Here is a 19282-nt window from a genome sequence, read left to right on the forward strand (position 1 = left end):
AATTAAAATCCAGTCAATTTGAGCTTAGAATTTTGGTTGCAAAAGAATTAATCCAAGTTTATTTCGTTGGCAAACTTACAAAGGCCATTCAAGAATTAACGAGCGGGAGGATATCAAATGAAAACCTAACCGTTATTTCAAAAGTATTGCGCAGCACTCTTGAGGCACTTTTCCCACGACGGCACAAGGTGATGAAAAGCCGTCTCATAAAATTCATAGGGCTGCGTTGCGAACCAGCTCCGAACGTATTGCTTGACGTCGGTGTCCGTGGTAAATGGTTTGCCTCTCAGAGCCTTCTTTAGCTCACATCGGATTCTTTGGGTGGCGACGACCCTGTATGCTTCCACTGTAAACTTCGTCGTTCTGACTCGAGTCCGAAGAGATGACACCATGTCTCGTCTCCAGCGACCACGCGTGACAGGAACTCATTCCCTACCTTGACACAGAGCAGCAGAAGCTCAAGAGAGAGGTCCATTTGACATGCTTCCTGTGCTGATTGAATACTCTGAGTCACCCACTGTGCGCACTTTTAGCGAAATTTCTATCTGTCCTTAACGATGGCGTGAACACTTCTGACGCTCACTACGACCTCTGCGGTAATAGCTGCTACCGTAACTCGCCCGTCTTTCATAATGAAGGCATTCACCTGCTGGACAACGGCATCGGTAATGTGGTGTGGCGTTCTAGAGGGTGCATCATCGGTCGACGACATGCGTCCTTCTCTGAACCTCTTGTGCCATGCCTTGACCCTTGCAACGGGCATGCAGTGCTCTCAGCACATTTCTACAATTCTTACATGAATTTTCATTGCTATCAAACTGACGTGGGACTCGGTTATTCGCATAAGTCCAAGGCTTGCTGAAAACGTTCTGAGCGTGTTCGTTGAAAATTTAATAAAGCAGAATGCTACCACTACTTACATACCGCATAGTCCCAGTGAGGACCTCTCCTCTAACCGGTTAGGGACAACCGATGGATGTATAGTCCTAGCCGTCTAAGCAAGAGGAGGGCCATGACACATAATAATTCCGAGATGCCTACTCCCATTCCATAGCAACTAATATACCGACCTTCAGGACCGTTTACTAGGCCATTCACCCGTTTCCCATGGTTCACGAACTAGGACATGACTGCAATAATCCATACCGCGAACCATTAGTTTTGATTGATTTTATTTTGTGAAGCATTTTATAAAACACCCTAGTTATTAATGATCAGTCAATCCGAAGAGTTCTGGAGAAACGTAATAAAGTCATGGAGACTCTATTTGAGCCAGAGTAAAGAGGGAAACACAGAACAGTTGATGCATGGGTATAAGTACAGATATAAAACAGCATATTGAAGCTATTCATAAAAGTGAGAGCCATTACACCAGGGCTAATATTGATGGATGTATAGATGGAGGCAAGTCACTTGCTGGTATTCACCGGGATTATGCTAAGCAAGAAAGGAATCAGATGCAAGCTATGCAGTGTTCCATCAGGTGTTCATGGGAGCGTACAGTTTATCTTATTGCGTGTCTAAGCAGGATTGATGAGCAACGAGCATTGTCTACAGGAATGCGATGAAATGTGATGAACATTAGATTGAGAAATATTTGTCCAGAGCAGAAACGAATTTCGATAAAGACAACGTCGACAGTACAGTGGCAGTATATGAACTCAGGCTGTCGTAAAGTTCCCTACGGGTGCTGTTTGTGCACTTTATTACAAATCAAAATTACACTGAAGAAAATGGAAATTGCTCCACCCAGGATGAGTCGTGCTACATTGCTGCACTTAAACATGCAGGACGGGTGTTCGGTTGTGATTCGATGATTACACTTTCAGGTCCCTCTGACCGCAAGTTTGGACAACAATCAATACAGGATATGCCCACCACGAGCTGCAATACATTGATGAATCCGTCGAGGCATGGAGTCAATAAGGCCCTGGATCGCTTCCTGAGGAATTGTGGCCCATTCTTGCTGCACTGCACCGAGCCAGTTGTTCCAGAGTTGTGGGTGGCTGAGGACGGTTGGCCATTTGTCGACCCATCATGTCCCGCACATGCTCAATAGGACTGAGGTACGGGGATCTGGCGGGCCATTCTAAGGTTGTGATGTCGTGGAGAGCTTCTCTGGAGATGCGTGCAGTGTGAACCCGGGAATTGTCGTGCTGAAACATCCCATTAGCAATGTTCGCCATCATAGGGACAACCACTGGATTGAGTACCCTATCAACGTACTGTCGAGCAGTCACAGTGCCCTCAACAAGCACTATTTGTGATTTCACATTAAAGCCAATAGCTCCCCAGACCATAATGCTTGGTGTTGGCCCTTTGTGTCTCTCGACAATAAGATCTGGGCGGCCCCTCTCCCTGGTACGTCGGCGCACACGATTCCGGCGATCACTGCGGGCAAGACAGAAGCGCGATTCATCACTAAAGACGACCCTATGCCATTCGTCGACCCACGTCGATCTTTCTCGACACCAGGCCAGCCTTACACGTGGCTGTTGTGGGGTCAATGGAACATCTTCTGCAGGGACACGGGGTCGTAAGCCAGCTGCACGCAGGCGATTACCAACTGTTTGTTGTGTAACGTGGGGTGCCACAGCTGCTCGAATTTGCGCTGCTGTTGCATGGGGATCCATCCGGGCCATCCGAATGATGCGGCGATCCTCTCTCACAGTTGTCCGTCGCGCTGAGCCTGTGCCAGGTCTACGAGTGTGGGTACCTTCATTTGACCACTACTGCCATAGACGTACCGTAGATGCCTGTCGGTCAACAGGTGCATCGACAGTCCTTAGCGATAATCCAGCCTCACACAGCCCAATTATCCGAGCCCTCTCAAACGGCGACAGTTGTTGATAGCGTGCTCTTCTCTGTCGTTGAGGCATGTTTGACGGGGAACACTTCACTGCACAGACTGCAAGTCAACTACGCTACACCAGAGTCCGTATACTGGAGTTTATTCATCCGCGACCAATCACGTGGGTTGACCTGTAGCAACAATCCAATGGGTCTGAAACTTTGATCGTTTACATACCTACATGGCATCGTTCCATATCTTGAAAATCAACACAAACGACCAATGCCTTAATGGTGGTGCAATTTCCATTTTCTTAAGTTTAAAAGACTTAAACTTTACTATTCATGACTTCAAGACAAATGCATGTGATTGATATGTATGGGATGAGTCCAATGGTCATTCGGAAGTGGATGAATTAGGTTCAGGCGTGTCAATAAATTTCAAACAGAAAGCTAACACAACCGATGGTAATGTCACCTTCTATCCTGATAAATGTGTCGGCCAACAACATTACTACATTTATGTTGGGCCTGTATTTTTATGTCGCTCTTTCTGTTGGAATGAAATCCATAACAAACAAATATTTGATCAAATGCCACAATAAGATCTCATTCCGTGATTGAGAGACATCTATACTGTGTTGTAATTTTTATTAGCTTTCTTACAATTTGCATAACGTCGCACTCACACAGATAGGTCTTATGGTGACGATGGAATAGGAAAGGGCTAGGGGTGGAAAGGAAGCAGCCGTGGCCTTCTTTAAGAATGAGCCCCAGTATTTGCCAGGCGTGAAGTAGTTTACGGTAAACCAACTTCAGGGCTGCCAAGAGCAGGGTTTGAACCCGCTATCCAAAAGGTTCATAGCTGCTAATCGAGCTGCAAAGGAACAGGGTGAATGTTTTCATGTGCATAAATCATTCTATGAAGACTTTTGTGACATGAAACACAATTTCTTCTGTGGTCAGTCCTCTTAATCTGACATCAATGAAACTGCAGATGTGAATCTTAAAGTGTGATTCACCATATTCTGTTTTGTTCTATTTTATTTTTAAAAGACTTTCTACAAGCCAGGTTTTACAATATGTAACTCTGTTTAAGTAAAGGAATATAATTAAAGACATGCCCCATAAAACCACCATTTTTCCAAACCAGGCCTAGCTCCTAAGAAGAAAGAAGATCTTTAGGATTTACTGGCGAATTATGCTATGGCTGAACAAAAACGAGTTTCCTCATTACTAGTTTTGTTCAAGAACACATGACCGTGGTTCAAGAACGTGCACGTTACAGTGACTGTTCGCAGATCACATGAAACGAGTGATCACATTCTCTGTTAGCAGTCCCCATTGGAAATCCATTCAGCGCCATACAATTACTTGGTCCTGATGGCTCACCCGGGTACCAGCCGAAGAAGTCCGTTGAGTTCATCTGTTGGCCTGTGAATGGAAGAAGATTCAGTTCTTATCTCTGTTCCAGATGGCATATTTAAAATTAGGTCTTGCCTGAAAGAAGACTGGGAAGTTTGGTGTGGTTGTCAGGTTAAGAAATGAATACAACTCCTTATTACATCTATAACCACTGTAAACTGCAAAAGCATTTGTCATTAGACTTTGCTTTGTAACAGGACAAAATTTATTGCTGGCTATCCTAACTCAGCAAAGTGAAACACGACATGCTAATGCTTTCGCAAGTCATTCGGTTATTTCTTAAATGACTCTTCATGAAGAAAACAGTCAACTTTGGTTAAGATAAACGTTCCTTTATGGGACACTTCAAGAGTTGTCATGAAGTGAAGCCAAGTGGATACACCTAATCTGAGTATAATTCCGCTTATATTTTTCCAGTGTAGTTTTTATTACCAAACTTTTGCTCTCAACAGTACAAGGTGTTCCGAACCCAGGACACATTATGATACCTACTTCCCATGATAGGTGTTACCAATAGCATAGGAAGAGCGAAAATTCTTCCTATCAGTTTCATGTCGTTTGTAGACATGATAAAAAGCTTTTCGGCTTTCGCCTAGTCAGAAAACAAGGTGAAATTCTTTACGTTTAACAGACAAATTTGCTCCACGTCTTCAGAATAAAATCTTATCTGTTCACGAGCAAGACATCTCTAATAATGAAGTTTTAGATTTGAGAATGCTTTACCGTTGGTCTGTAGTAAGTGTTGCTCTCGTTCGTCACTAGATGGCTCGCCGTGCGCTAGCCTTCCAAGATCCAATTGTTCCACAGTATGTGCGTGAGAAGTAATTAGCAAGGTCATCATATGGATCAGGGACGAATGAGGTAGAAGGTATAAAATAAAATGAAAAAAAATTAAAATGCAGCGAAAGACTAACAGGATAGAAGAAAAGAATAGAGCTGAAGATTTAAAGAAAATAATGTAGCAGATAAAAAAACGAGAACACGAGTACGATTCAGACGACATGATGTTGTAGAGAAGGCCGTGGGAGTGAAAAAAGTAAGAATAAAACATAAACAGGTGTATGGAGGTTATGAATGTATGACCCAAAGGAAGCCCGAAGTCAACAATCTACTGGTGAGGAATTTAACAACGAAACGAAATAACAATAGTGAAAGAACAGGGAAGAAACAGCCTACGGAAATCCTTAATGGCTGGCAACCACGTAATACATAACAGATAGTCAGTGTCCCTGTTGACATTATTAGGAATTTTACGTATTTCCACAGTTTCCCGTATAATCCTAGACTTGTAGTGTTCAGTATGGATAAGAGCTCAAACATCTTGGAACACGACATCATGACCCGTTGATAAGGCGTGCTCAGCTATTGTTGACTTGCCTGGCTGATTGAGAGTGACATTTCCTCGGTGTTGCCTGGTACGAGTGCCAGTGGACCAGCATGTTTGGCCAATTTATACTTTGCGGCAAGTACAGGGAATTTTATACACCCAAGGGTGCAATAGTGGCATAACATGTCCTTGCTTTAACTGTGAGCTATTTTCGTGACGGTCTCAAATGCGAATTTTTTATATTGTGCTTGCGGAGGACCTTGGCAATTGAGTCTGTGGTATTGTGGATGAAAGGAAGGTAAGCCGTTCACTTCACGTCTTCGTTCTGTGAGTTTCACTTAGCCGCCCCCCCCCCCTTCTCAGGGATGCAGGGCTCTATGAATCTGTATATCGTTGTAACCAATACTCTTGAACGTGACTTCAGTGTGTCCATCTCCTCCATTACATGTGTTGGCTCACAAATCCGTTCCACCTTTCGGGTGAGTGTCGTGAGAATGCTCTGTTTTTATGCTGGATGGTGATGAGAATGTGCATGGAGATAGCGATTTGGTAGGCTTACGACAGACTGTATGTCCTATGGAACCGTCTAGTTTTGTTCTTACTAGAACATCCAAGAAAGGAAGGCCTCCATCCGACTCCATCACCATTTAATTGAACGTTACCGCTGATTTAGGTGGTTTAGAAATAAGTGAAGTTTCTCCAGACTTTCTGTCCAGATTACACATGTATCATCAACATATCTCCTCATATAGCCTCCTCCTCATAAAGATTCATAAAGAAATTATGCACTACCAGTGAAAGTGGACTTCCCATTGCCACACTATCCGTCTGTTCATAAAAATTGCCCATCCCAGAAGAAATAGCTTGAAGTCATGCCGTGGTGAAATAGCTTAGTAATGTCCTCAGGGAACTAATGCCCAATGAGAGACATGACAGAGCCAATCGGCACTTTAGTGAACAAGGAATCCACATCGAAACTCATCACAAGTGCGTTGGGTTGAAGGGTTATGGTTGACAACTTTTGAACGAAATACAGAGAGTACCTAACGTATGATTCAGTACGTCCTATATGTGGCTGAAGCAATAGATATTTAGCCAGAGCATACGTAGAACTTACCGCACTAACTATTTATCCGAAGGGGAACGTATCCATTATGGATTTTTGGTAGGCCATATAATCTTGGCGGTACTGCATTTCCGGATCTCAGATGTTTAGCCTCGTATTTTGAAATTGGGGACTTCCTCAAAAGCTTTACAGTGGCATTGAACACACGTGTGGCAGGGTCACGTTATCTCAGTCTGTAAACAGGCTCTTATAACATACGCGGGATCTTGTTCTTATACTTTTACTTGTCCATTACCTCCGTCGCATTACACTTATCAGCTGAGAGAATTGTCAGTTCAGAATCATGTTTGAGTTCTTTCAGAGATCCCCTCTCGCCTCGTGTTCAGTCGGACGTTGATACCACACAGGTTCTTATCAGACTTACCTCCTCAGCCTCATTCGTAGGTAGTTTGTGGATGGTTGCCTCTACGGAAGTAATTAATTCCTCAGTCAGAATTTTCGAGGTAGCAAAAGCGAAATTCATTCCCCTAGCCAGATCTGCCGTTTGGTTATCTTGAAAGAATCTCTTGGAAAGATTGACGGCAATTTTACTAACATTAGGTTTCGTGCGAGAAACTGCCTGTTTCTGAGCCAATCGAAGGTCCTTAGATTTGTGCCTGAATGCCACCTTGTTGAATTAGCGTTCGGCTTGTGTAGCAGTAATGCTATCGAAAGACAACCATAATTCATGCGAAAGCTTTTTGCTTTAAATGAGGTCAAAATAAAATAATTCTCGGAATAGTGAGCCAAGTTCCTTACGAGTGTGATGTACTCTCCCGATCGAGAACAGTTTTTCCCACCAACGGGATTCAAACCGGCTAACGACAGTGTTGGTCCATATAGATAGAGGTGTATGGTAAGGTAAGGTTATTGAATGGCATTGTAGAGGGTAAGGGACATGGAGGACATACGATAGTATAATTTGGCATAAATTATTTTGAATGTGAGAGGCGCGGGAGACGAAATAAATAGAAGAACAATGGGATAGATTAATATTGAACCCCTTTTCGCTTGGGATGCAATGCCACCACGAAAACTAAAGCTAAGTATCCTTGACAACAGATGTGGCAACGCCAAATGGCTGTGCAGGTTTCGAACGCACACTTCTTCGCACATCTAATCTTGATTACCGGAATTGTCGAGATGGTTTATTCGAGTCTCGAAATTTATATCCGCATACAGGCTTAAGGGTGTGGAGGAAAATTCAGGACGCTCTATGATACGCCAAAAGATATTTTCCCTAAATGAGCAAACTCATATTTAATGGCCTTGGAGACAAACAGAATAACTGTAAAATAAACTGATACATATCTTTGCATAGGTCATTAAGACAATATTTCGGAGTATGTGACAATCCGAAATAAAGAACTAACATGAGGAAATGATTTTCAGAGAATTACTGAACCCTTGAACTTACCATTCCATCGTTGGTCGGCCACGGCTGCTACAGTAGAACAATATAGAACTCTTAAATCATGGGTCGTTGCGGGAATAAATTCGGTCACGATCTTAACCAAACGATGGGGTTCAGAAGAGAGCCTAACTACTTGAAATGATGAGCAAATATGTGCTTACTAACTTTTATTAAAATCGAAATGACACGACATTATTATTTTAATATAAATCCTTGAAATAACAAAAATTATAAATTATTTATTATTGAATGTTTCAAACGCAGTCACATTGCATAGCGTTGATTTATTTCTCACAATATCGAAGAGTTGCTTCGGAGAAATTAGTACATTAGTGGACAGCGAAACTGAAAAACTGAGAAAGGAAAGACCTGAAAACCGGGCACCTATTACTCCAAACGAGAACTGAGAATTAATCTACACGATCCGTGGAAAATCTGACTTTCAACAAGTAGAACGCCAGATTTCCTCTCAATTAAGGTTATCCTCCAGTCGAATACCGTTTACGGATACGGAACACCCGCCGAATGGAACCTTAATCGAACCAAATTGACTATCAGTTGCTTTGGATAGGTTGCGAAATATTATGGGAAAGCATGGTGTTCACTACGAGTTAACAGCATCATTCAAAATTGAAATAAAATTCCACCATGTACTTGTCATTCATGACACCCTTAAGTGATAAGGTAATCCCGATGCTAAATGTGCATCACCCAAACAGCTGTTCGGAAGGAACCAACAACAACATGATCCGCGAGGATCTTACGTTACGTCGTTCTAAAGGAACAAAACTGCGAAATGCAGGAAACACTTATTCATCACGCATTTAGGAGAAATGCCAAACACTGAAATTAATTAAAAAGTGGTAAATCACTTGAAAAGTATTATTATTGAACCGATTTTCAGGTTAGAAATGGTGATGTTACGTTTAATAAAATTACCAGTCCACATTGAAAAATACTACTTTAAGGAATTCTTTCCTTTGAAAAACAATGACTACCATTACAGATCCATCTACTTATTGTCTGTCCCAACACACTACCTATAAAGTGATTACTTAATCGAATTCAACTACGAATAAAATGAAAGTACGACAAAGATTGAAAATAAAATAATATTATTGGCTGACGAATCGAAACCGCATTCGCAACTCAAGTCTCACACTAATACACTGAGTGTCAATATGCACACTATCAAAATGAAACGGACGTTAGAACGACAAAACAATTAAGTCCGTAAAATAAAATAACATATTGAAGTCATTAAAACTCAACACGCATGGAGAATTACAGTAAAAATGTTTAATCTCCATCAGGTCGATATCCAATATTTGGGCAACCCTCATTCGCCGATAGCGGCCCCGTTATCTTAGGGAACACCTTCCAGCTGTTGGAGCTACGCACTAGTTGGCCTCATTATTATCGATATAACCCTCTTCATATTTCATATTTTACTGCAGATGCTACCTTCGCCCAGGTCACTTCGCAAAAACAAAAGAAACATCTAATCTGAGACTTGAGTATGTACAGCTGACATCCCAGACCTATCGTCGGGCTCACTTAAAATCTGTACATCCTAACACTAATCTCTATGTACACGATACCTTCCAAATTCTATCGTCGGGCGTGAACTAGGACGTCTCATCATCAGTAACTCCAAGGATAACACGTGATGTCCTAAATCTATGGTCGGGCGGAAAAATTGGTCGTACTACGCATCCCCTAGCATATCAGGCGAACTAACAATTTCAAACCAACTCTGACATTTCAATACACATGGAACCACGTCTCTTACTATTAAACCAATGCAAGTCGGAAAATGCAGTAAGTCTCCATCTCGCTACAATACGTGAACGCGAAAATAAATATACGTGACGAACAATTCTCCAACTCAAACACAATCTCAGCCTGTGCAATGCGTTTTTAGGGAAGCAATGACAATTCCCAACACACGTCGACCATTTAGTGGATGTATTCAAAATAATAATCATCACTATCGCATTAGAAACTCTCAAATCGCCTACCGTCAATTCCAAATATTTATACCAATGACATATCGAGTGAAACGAAATTCAATACAACACCAACCATGTATTCTAAATGCTCTTTTATCCTTGAGGTCACATTATCTTAATATTCATACGGGCTTTACGTAACTAGTCACCTGACTTTTACTACCAAGATTTTTAACCTTTACTAGAGTCGTTTTCACTTGGGATCTTACTAGAAATCTACGCTGCCTCACACAGTAGTCGTCTCAAATTTCGGATTGGTAGCGGAATACTCCACAGCCTGTCACAATACAGCCTGTCTCACAAATACTTCCTCGGCAAACATAGCCTGTCTCCTCTCTCCTCGCCTTATCCCAGGGGTATCACTTAAAATCCAGGCTTCCTTTCCCCTTCAATATTCCTATCCCTCTCATCTCCACATATATAAATTCTTCGCTCTCAATCCATTTTCTTATATTTCCAAGACCCTTTTCGTTTTTTAATCCTCTAGTGAAAACAACAACCATTATAAATTACACCTCTTTATTTTACTGTTACTACTACTTTCGGACCTCGAGAATCCAAGAACACACCGCGATTTTCCGTATCATCGACATACACGGTGTCACAAAATTTTACTTCCCATGAACAAATATAACTCTACCGAATTTCACTGGAATTATCTAAATGCCTGCGATCCTTGTAAAACACACTGGTTAAAATGCACTTTTAATATAGGAAAATTTTATCCCGCAGTAGACATTATTATTATTATTATTATTATTATTATTATTATTATTATTATTATTATTATTATTATTATTATTATTATTATCGACAAACATTTCTGAATTCAACTGACATTTGAAATTAAGACATTCGCCACGACTATTTTACCATTATAGCTTTCCTAATTTTCCTCACTTTGGACAATATCTCATAGAACATTAACACCAGATTTAAACGTCGCATTTTACAGTTTCTTGACGTGAAATTTACAAACTAAAATTTTCACATGCTGACCAAAATTATAACACTTTTCCCCTGATAATTGCAAATATCAACCCGACAATCATCTTGAAAAATTTGTTGGGACAGACAATGAAATCTAACTACAACATAATACAAATATAGACAGACCTGCAAATGGAGTCATCCTCAGTATTTGGCTACATTGTCGCCAGATAACCTCGTGCCTTTAGCCGTACATTGGTACAAATAACATCATATTCTTCAACATATCAATCTTACAAACACTGCCTTTTTCACACGATATTAAATTACAACACAAATCACGCACTTTCCCCGTTATAATTTGCACCACGAACCTCCCTTGTTCTGCAGTCAACTGCGACTGTCTGCTTTCTTCCCAGAGTTGTCTCTCTCTGTCACCCACATATATAACAGGTGTTCACCAGATAACGAAAACAGAACTACTCTGACTAGCTTCCCAACTCTCTTAGCACTTTCAAACGCACATGAGGTGATACAATAAAATTTTGCTGTGTACTTTAACAGACGCCTATACTTTCACAGTTTGTCGGCAAAAGTTCAGAAATTTTCTGTCACCTTCCCTTTCTAACCGAATATGTGGACCTCAGCCACGAACATGTACTAAGTTGTTTGTAGATCAATCTGGTACAATTTTCTGCTGACGACGGGCGTAAGCTACCGCCGCTTCAAAACCCAGATCGACACTGAAAAATATGCAGTGGGGTTCCTTTTATAGTCTTATGAGGGACGCTACACACACTACTAAGCTTGATTGCGTAATCTGCTAATTTCGCGTCCAATAGACCGATTTTTATGAGACTTGTCCCAGAATTCCGGACAGACTTGTAATTATTTTAGATGTTAAGCTCATAATTTTACCACACTCGCAACAGGTGAAATAAATTATTTCTGCCCGGGCGTTTCGCGGGTTTTCTTCATCCATTGACCTTGGCACGTGGAGCTAGTCCACTGATCTGACGCTGACATGTACTTAGGCTTAACTGCATTTATAATTTACCCTGAGGGTTCTGTCTTCACGTAGGGTTTAAGAATAATTTAGATTATTTATTTCTTTATTTACTGTATTGCCAAAATCTCTCGTGACGCAGAATTCCGTGAATTTAAAGAATTATGGGGCACTCGAAGTCCGCCGAGGTTTCACGGTATTTCACGAGCTTGCCGCGGGTGAGTTCTTTCCCACTCGACATCGAGGCTCTTAGGAGCACAAAATGGCTGCCCTCAAAAATAAAAGTAGCTTGTTGATTTGAAATAAATATTGAGAAAAATAAAAATATTTTTCTCATCGTAGAATTATGGGTTCAGTACATCTCCATAAGTGATCTAGTAAAGTGTTGTAATTTCAAATGCGTCAGTGAACCTTGTATTACATTCCCTTCGACACTGGGAACAAGGTTAAAACTAAACAAGAATAATACTTCAGGCTAACTGCCTTGTTAATGCCCACCTACAATTTACAAAAAAAAATGAAGTTATACACTTAAATAGAATGATCCAAATCTTGGCCCGAGAAAATACGAACCCAGAACCATTACGTGAGTAAAGCCGGAACTTACTCACTACAAACAAACCAAACCACACATATCAGCAAAGAAAGAAACAACAAAACAACTACATGCATACATAAATGCGTACATACATATATACATACAGCATTATAGACCTTTATGCCTTTCAGCGTTCAGTCTGCAAGCATCTGTGAATTGAGTAAACGTCGCCACAATCCTCGTTTTGAAACCAGTGATGTGGCTTCCTTTAGTTCTACAACTCTTATCTTTAAATCGCTAGAAAGTGAGTCAAACCATCGATGTCTTGGTCTCCCCCTACTTCTCTTACCCTCCATAACAGAGTAAATTATTCTCGTAGGTCACCTATCCTCCTTCATTCGCCACGCATGACCCCACCACCAAAGCCGCTTAATGCTTACAACTTCATCCATGGAGTTCTTTTCTAATTTCGAGTACCCTCCTGCCATTATTCCCTCCGGTTTGTACCGGCAATCATTCTCGCTACTTTCCATGTCATTTACTTCTAACTTATGAATAAGATATCCTGAGTCCACCCAGCTTTCCCTCCCGTAAAGCTAAGTTGGTCTGAAAACAGACCGATGTAAATATAGTTTCGTCCGGGAGCTGACTTCCTTCCTACAGAATACTGTTGATCGCAACTGCGAGCTCACTGCATTAGCTTTACTGCGCCTTGATTCAATCTCAGTTACAATATTACCATCCTAAATAATTGAAATTACCGACCTGTTCAGGCTTTGTATCACCAATCTGACATTCAATTCTGTTGAATTTCTTACCTACTGACATCAATTTAGTCTTCGGAAGACTAATTTCCATACAATAGTCATTGCACCTATTTTCAAGTTCCAGGATATTAGACTGCAGGCTTTCGGCAGTATCTGCCTTTAAGACCAAGTCGTCAGCATAGGCCAGAATCCTTACTACATTTCTATCACTGGCTGTGTGTACATGTATATCCAGGTCAAAGAAAAACCCTGGCGAATTCTCATTGGTTTTGCCGGGATTCGAGTCATGTATCTTCTGCGGTTATGGCGGGTTGCTGAATAGAAAACCCTAAATACTTTATTTATGAAAGTGTTTCCTACCAGCTACATTCGTTAATTAATTACCCTGGTCCTTACGGCCGAACTCTTTCCTGGTATTTAAAACAAACTTGAAAATGATTTAAACCTGCCTTGTGGAATCTAAATACGGACTTGCACAAAAGTAGCTCCTTCGCCTAACCGACGATCGTCACGCCCCTAAGGAAGGACATTCATTAACATTGACAGCTGAGGGTTTACACATAATATACATGTCCACCGTTCGCATTTGTGGCGCAGTCTTTCACGACACAAAGCCCTTTTCAAATAACAGCTCTGCATGAAAACCTCATACAATACTTAAAACGTCTCGTTCTATTGAGAACATAATCTCTTAAATCCCTTCTCGCACAAATGTCGCTCCCAGTACGTTTGGCAATATAAAAAAATCGCAACATGAAATAATATCTTTAAAAGGGATTTTCTCGCTATCAAGTTCCTGTTGACACAGTCTTCAGAAATAGAGGCCGGAATTCATGACCTGAGCACGTCCAAGGAAAAACAACACTCTTAAACTCAAACGACCTGTCATATTAAACGAATACTTCTTTAAAATTCAGGGGAGACGGGGAAATTAATAAGATAGTGCTTCCTAACGGAAAGCTCCATCTAAATGGGGATTCGAATTCCAGCGTCGTTCAGAGTTCACCATACAGCAAATCTGCAACCATGGACCTTATGCTAAAAAAACTTCTACAAATTTTACATAAAAAAGTATATCGAGTGCATTCCTGATCCAACAACAGGCTTTAAAGACATGCATTAAGTAGACTCTATTTACATACAATCATTACACCATTATTTACCAACACCTTACTTAACTTTAAACCTAATTCACTCACAAAATGAGTCAAGAATTCTTAGCCTAAAACTTTAATTATTTTACGTTCCCAAAAATTAAGGTACTCGATGACTGTAAAATAAACTCATAAGTAATTACAAAGACGTCTTCGTGATTTCTTGCTAAATTTATCTAAATTAACTCGGTTAAAAGCTTCCTATACTAAATCCCTAAATAGGGTAAATAAACATCCTAATCTGTTAATAAATTATTTCCAAGTTACGCATTCATGGTTACTTATGATGGGATTTTGCACTTATCTGATTACTGCATTGTGCTTTCCGTTCGAGCCTCTGGAATGCCCATGTTTAGAAGACTTAAAATTCCATTACAGCGGTGATAGTCCTTGGAACATCCTAGGTCCAAAACTGAGTCGCTGTTTGTTGGTGGATGGTTCGAATTTCTTTCTCCACTGAAGAAAGCTGTTGTTTCAACACAGAGTATTAGCCACACGTTCACGTAACTTCAAATCAAATTCTACAGTGATATCAAGGCCATCGTCCCGCACTGAATTTAAGCCCGATTATTACATAATTTTAATAATCACAAATCCGTCTCGAAATGTTAAAGGAATTATTCGAATTTGGGCGCTATCCACCGTGAAATGTTTCCGAATAAGACTTTATATACCTAAGCACAAAATTTCCGCTTATTTTCTCAGATTATTACCGCACAAAGAGACTTATTTTCACGATGAGCCACGTGGAGTGAGCCCTGCGACTATCCCCAGATGCCGGGTGCGAATTTGTCTGCCCCATTTATTTAAAACTGACACAAGTTGGCTGACCCTAGAAACCTCTCCGGGTGGATATCAATCTATTCCATTGATATCACGAATATCAGTGAAGCTGTGCATTCGAGAGGTATCTAAGGTGATCTCGTGATTTTTGATTGTATGCGGAAATGAATTCGATCGCAAACTTCCTGCAATCGCCCAAAGCATCATCCCTTCATTTGAAGCAATTGGGGAATTCCCGTAGAAGGTCATGTGTTCTGCGTATCACGTGGGAACGCTTGCTTTATTTGATGGTATCACGACTGAGTAATTTTCATTACTCCGGAATATATAGCACACCATTTCCGCTCTATTTTTCTTCTAAATTCTGGAGACACATACAGTGTCATTTGTTATCCTAATTTAAGCGTAAATCGAGGTGAAAATTAATTTAACTCCACTTTTTCATCCCGGTAGACTGGTTACCTATATAATTTTTGTGTGCTGGGTGTTGGCTCCGTGCGATTTTCACCCCCATGGCATTATCACGTGGTACGCGCTCGAGTCCTGCCCCCTACTCTTCCTGTCCCACAATTATCTTCATCATATTCGCTCCTTGCGTAGAAATTTCTAAACTAACAGTCCTCACGCTTCACCCTCTCGTATCTGCACGCGCCTAATGCAGAACATGTTCAATAAAATTGTAAATAAAAGTGCCTGACTCACTAATTCATGGCTCTAGTATGAAAGTGGACATTCATATGACTGTTTTCGGAGTTATTGGTTGAATTAAAAAAATGACCGTAAATGTTTCATGAAATTTGTGTTTTGTTCTTCGAAACGACTCTCAATGAAATTCGTTGCTTACCAGCGCTCAGTAGACAGAAGGTCTGTTTCGTCCTTGCTCAAGGATGCTGAAGAATAAGACACTACAAATTCACGAAGATGTCAAAGAATAATGCAAATGTCTTGTCTGAAAAACCTGCTTGGAAGACTGCCATGCAGATAATATCCCCCTTCTCCAACCCCACCGTCAACTGGTTAAATTAAAGTCCCCTGTCTCTACCTAGAGGAATGGTGGATATTCAATCCACAACACTTATTGGTTTTCACCTTACACGCCAAACGAATAGGTTAAACCACTTAATATGTGGACTTGGTAGAGCAGTATCTACTCTACACAATTAGGGATGGTCATATTTTCCTTGTAGTGACGTTGGTGGGATTCATTAGAAAGAGAAACATATCGTACAACAATATCCACCTCTAGCTTTCCAAGGCAACATAAAGGACCACAACTCAACAACACCCGGGTCAATGGAGAGGATAAGTGGATTGACATTCGCCTGTAGTTCAGCCTGCAGTGTACATACTCACTGTGGAAATACATTTCTACAGGCTATACTTCAAAAACGTTCCAATATTCATTGAGCACGCAACAAACGAATAGTCCTACAAACATAGGTCACAGTAGTTAGGAGTTATGGTCCGTTACCACTACTATCAACGGTCACGATATCCCAATAATTCACGGAGGGTCGTATGACACAAAAGATGGAAATACGTTTCTAGCTAAACATTGGTCGAAAACTACTACAAATGTGGTACATGCGTTATGGGGCATCGGCACATTTTATCCTAGGGTTAGGTGACACTAGACGCGGCTTTATACTGAACGATAAAACATTGGCTTACCTGTTCGCCTGATCTTAACCTTTTAGAGTTTTGGATTTGGGGACATGTAAAGACCAGGTGCATGCTGTCCCCATACATTATGTGTATACACAACGAGAACATGTGTTCCAAGGAATGCGACGTAGGGTAGAAGGCTGCATTGTAATGGATGGTGGTCACATCGAGCACTTGTTGTGAGGAGCAGATCAAAGGCAGTGGTAGTGAAGATACTGGGTTTGCGATCAATGCTTATGGGATCTTTTATTCTTTCGTTTGTTGGGATCTTCCTCCTCTGTAAATACTGGAACATTTTCAAGGACGCCCTGCATATGAGTTATTAGAAGAGATTAATTTTTATTTCTCTTTCGATGTTTTTACGTTTCGTACTAGCTGTATAATTAGTTTGTAAAAGATTATGTATACACCACACACCATATAAATAAATAAATAAATAAATAAATAAATAAATAAATAAATAAATAAATAAATAAATAAATAAATAAATAAATAATAAATAAATAAATAAATAAATAAATAAATAAATAAATGTATCAGTCTTCTTCTTCTTTTACTTCAGCGTTTGTCGCTCCTGCTGGGGGTACGCTACATGGATTCGTTGTCTCCATTTAGTTCTGTCTTGGGCCATGTCAGGGTGGAGACTGATACTTTTCAGATCTTTGTGAAGAGTATCTTCCCATTGCTGTTTTGGTCGTCCTTTTGGTCTCCTACCGGCGACTTCTAACATGCAACCCGTCTTCGCGATAGTGTTCGCGTCTGCTCCTACCACATGTCCTAAAGATCGTAGACGACTCTCACGCATTTTTTCTGTCCGGCTCATTGGCTGAATGGTCAGCGTACTGACCTTCGGTTCAGAGGGTCCCGGGTTCGATTCCCGGCCGGGTCGGGGATTTTAACCTTCATTGGTTAATTCCAATGGTCCGGGGACTGGGTGTTTGTGCTGTCCCCAACATCCCTGCAACTCACACACCACACATAACACTGTCCTCCACCACAATAATACGCAGTTACCTACACATGGCAGATGCCGCCCACCCTCATCGGAGGGTCTGCCTTACAAGGGCTGCACTCGGCTAGAAATAGCCACACGAAATTAAATTAAAACGCATTTTTTCTTGAATCGGTGCAACGCCAAATCTCTCCCTGACTGATTCAGTGGAGAAAAATAAACGCATAAATGAATAACTGTTATAGAAATTAGACGTTTAGAAAAAAATTCAGCATTACTCTACAACTATACAATCACTTCAATATATTCCACTTAATTGACCATCCTTAGCCAATGTGCATGATACTATTACTGTAAGCTTTTGTTATTTGAAACCCCTTCTCCTTTACTTGATGCTCTCTTACTTATTGTCTGTATCCGAAACGTGATAACCCTTGCCCAACATCAAACAGTACTTTGGCTGTGTATCTCTTTAAATAGTTTAACCTGCTTTTGGTAAAATATATGTAATGATGGCTCAAGTACAAGCGCTTTAATATAAGTAACTAATTAAAAACTAAATACAAATACGGTATTTAAGAGGATGAGTAATTAAGCCAGAAAATCTGTATTGTTTGAAACATGGGTTAGATATTGTCGTCATAATCAATTGTAAGTTGCCGCACTTACCTAATACATTAACCCAGGGTCCAGAAGAAAACTCACGACGTACTCCAACCCACGGACAACATCCAGTCCACTCCAACAGAGTCTCAATCTCTTCCCGCGACTCCACGAGTAACATACGCGTGCCTTCCTTCCGGCAAGCCTCAACTGCTTCTCTCCAGGTCATATCATTGGGAAGAAGTTTGTAATATCCCATACCGGGAAAATTACGGTAGCCAGGTAGCGGGACAACTGTTGATGTAGAGAGGTCATGATTGATAAATAGATCCAGTTAAAGATAATTTTGAGTTACCTTCCTTTCTCTTCTCTGCTACGATATAGTTCACGTTGAAAGTTGTTCTCTACCCTTTTCATAGAAACAGTCTACTAGGAATGATTCACTCAGTTACATCGTATTCACTACATCTCTTAAGTAAAAATGATTTCAATTTTTACAATTGGTTTTTTAAGTCCTATGGCAATGATGAGATAGGAAGGGGCTAGGAGTGAGAAGTAATGATCTGTTGCATTAATTAAGGTATATCCGCAGCATTTGCCTGGTGCGAAAACGGGAAACCATGGAAAAATTACCATCAGGGCTCACAGCTGCGCGACCCTAACCGCATCGCCAACTCGCTTGGTTTAAATGATTTCCTTCCTTGTAACATTTTCAGCCATGAATGACACAATCCTCAGTTACTGAATTATGATGAGGGGAAATCATGGGGTTCTTATTCGCACGATCAAAAATACGCGAGATATTAGCAAT

General features: G+C 40.7%; 1 protein-coding gene across 1 annotated transcript in view; it reads right to left on the reverse strand.

Annotated features, from left to right (window-relative positions):
- Nucleotides 1-3816: 3816 nt before the first annotated feature.
- The window catches only part of LOC136872795 (hemolymph lipopolysaccharide-binding protein), a 69586-nt gene continuing 54120 nt past the window's right edge, over nucleotides 3817-19282 (reverse strand). Inside the window, exons 4-5 of the mRNA XM_067146634.2 lie at nucleotides 18538-18765; nucleotides 3817-4224 (exon numbers count right to left, since the gene is read on the reverse strand). Coding sequence (XP_067002735.2) covers nucleotides 4073-4224; nucleotides 18538-18765 — 380 coding nt within the window. The 3' untranslated portion in view covers nucleotides 3817-4072. The remainder of the gene's footprint in view (nucleotides 4225-18537; nucleotides 18766-19282) is intronic.

Source organism: Anabrus simplex, chromosome 4 (assembly GCF_040414725.1).
Source record: "Anabrus simplex isolate iqAnaSimp1 chromosome 4, ASM4041472v1, whole genome shotgun sequence".
Classification (NCBI taxonomy): Eukaryota; Metazoa; Arthropoda; class Insecta; order Orthoptera; family Tettigoniidae; genus Anabrus; species Anabrus simplex.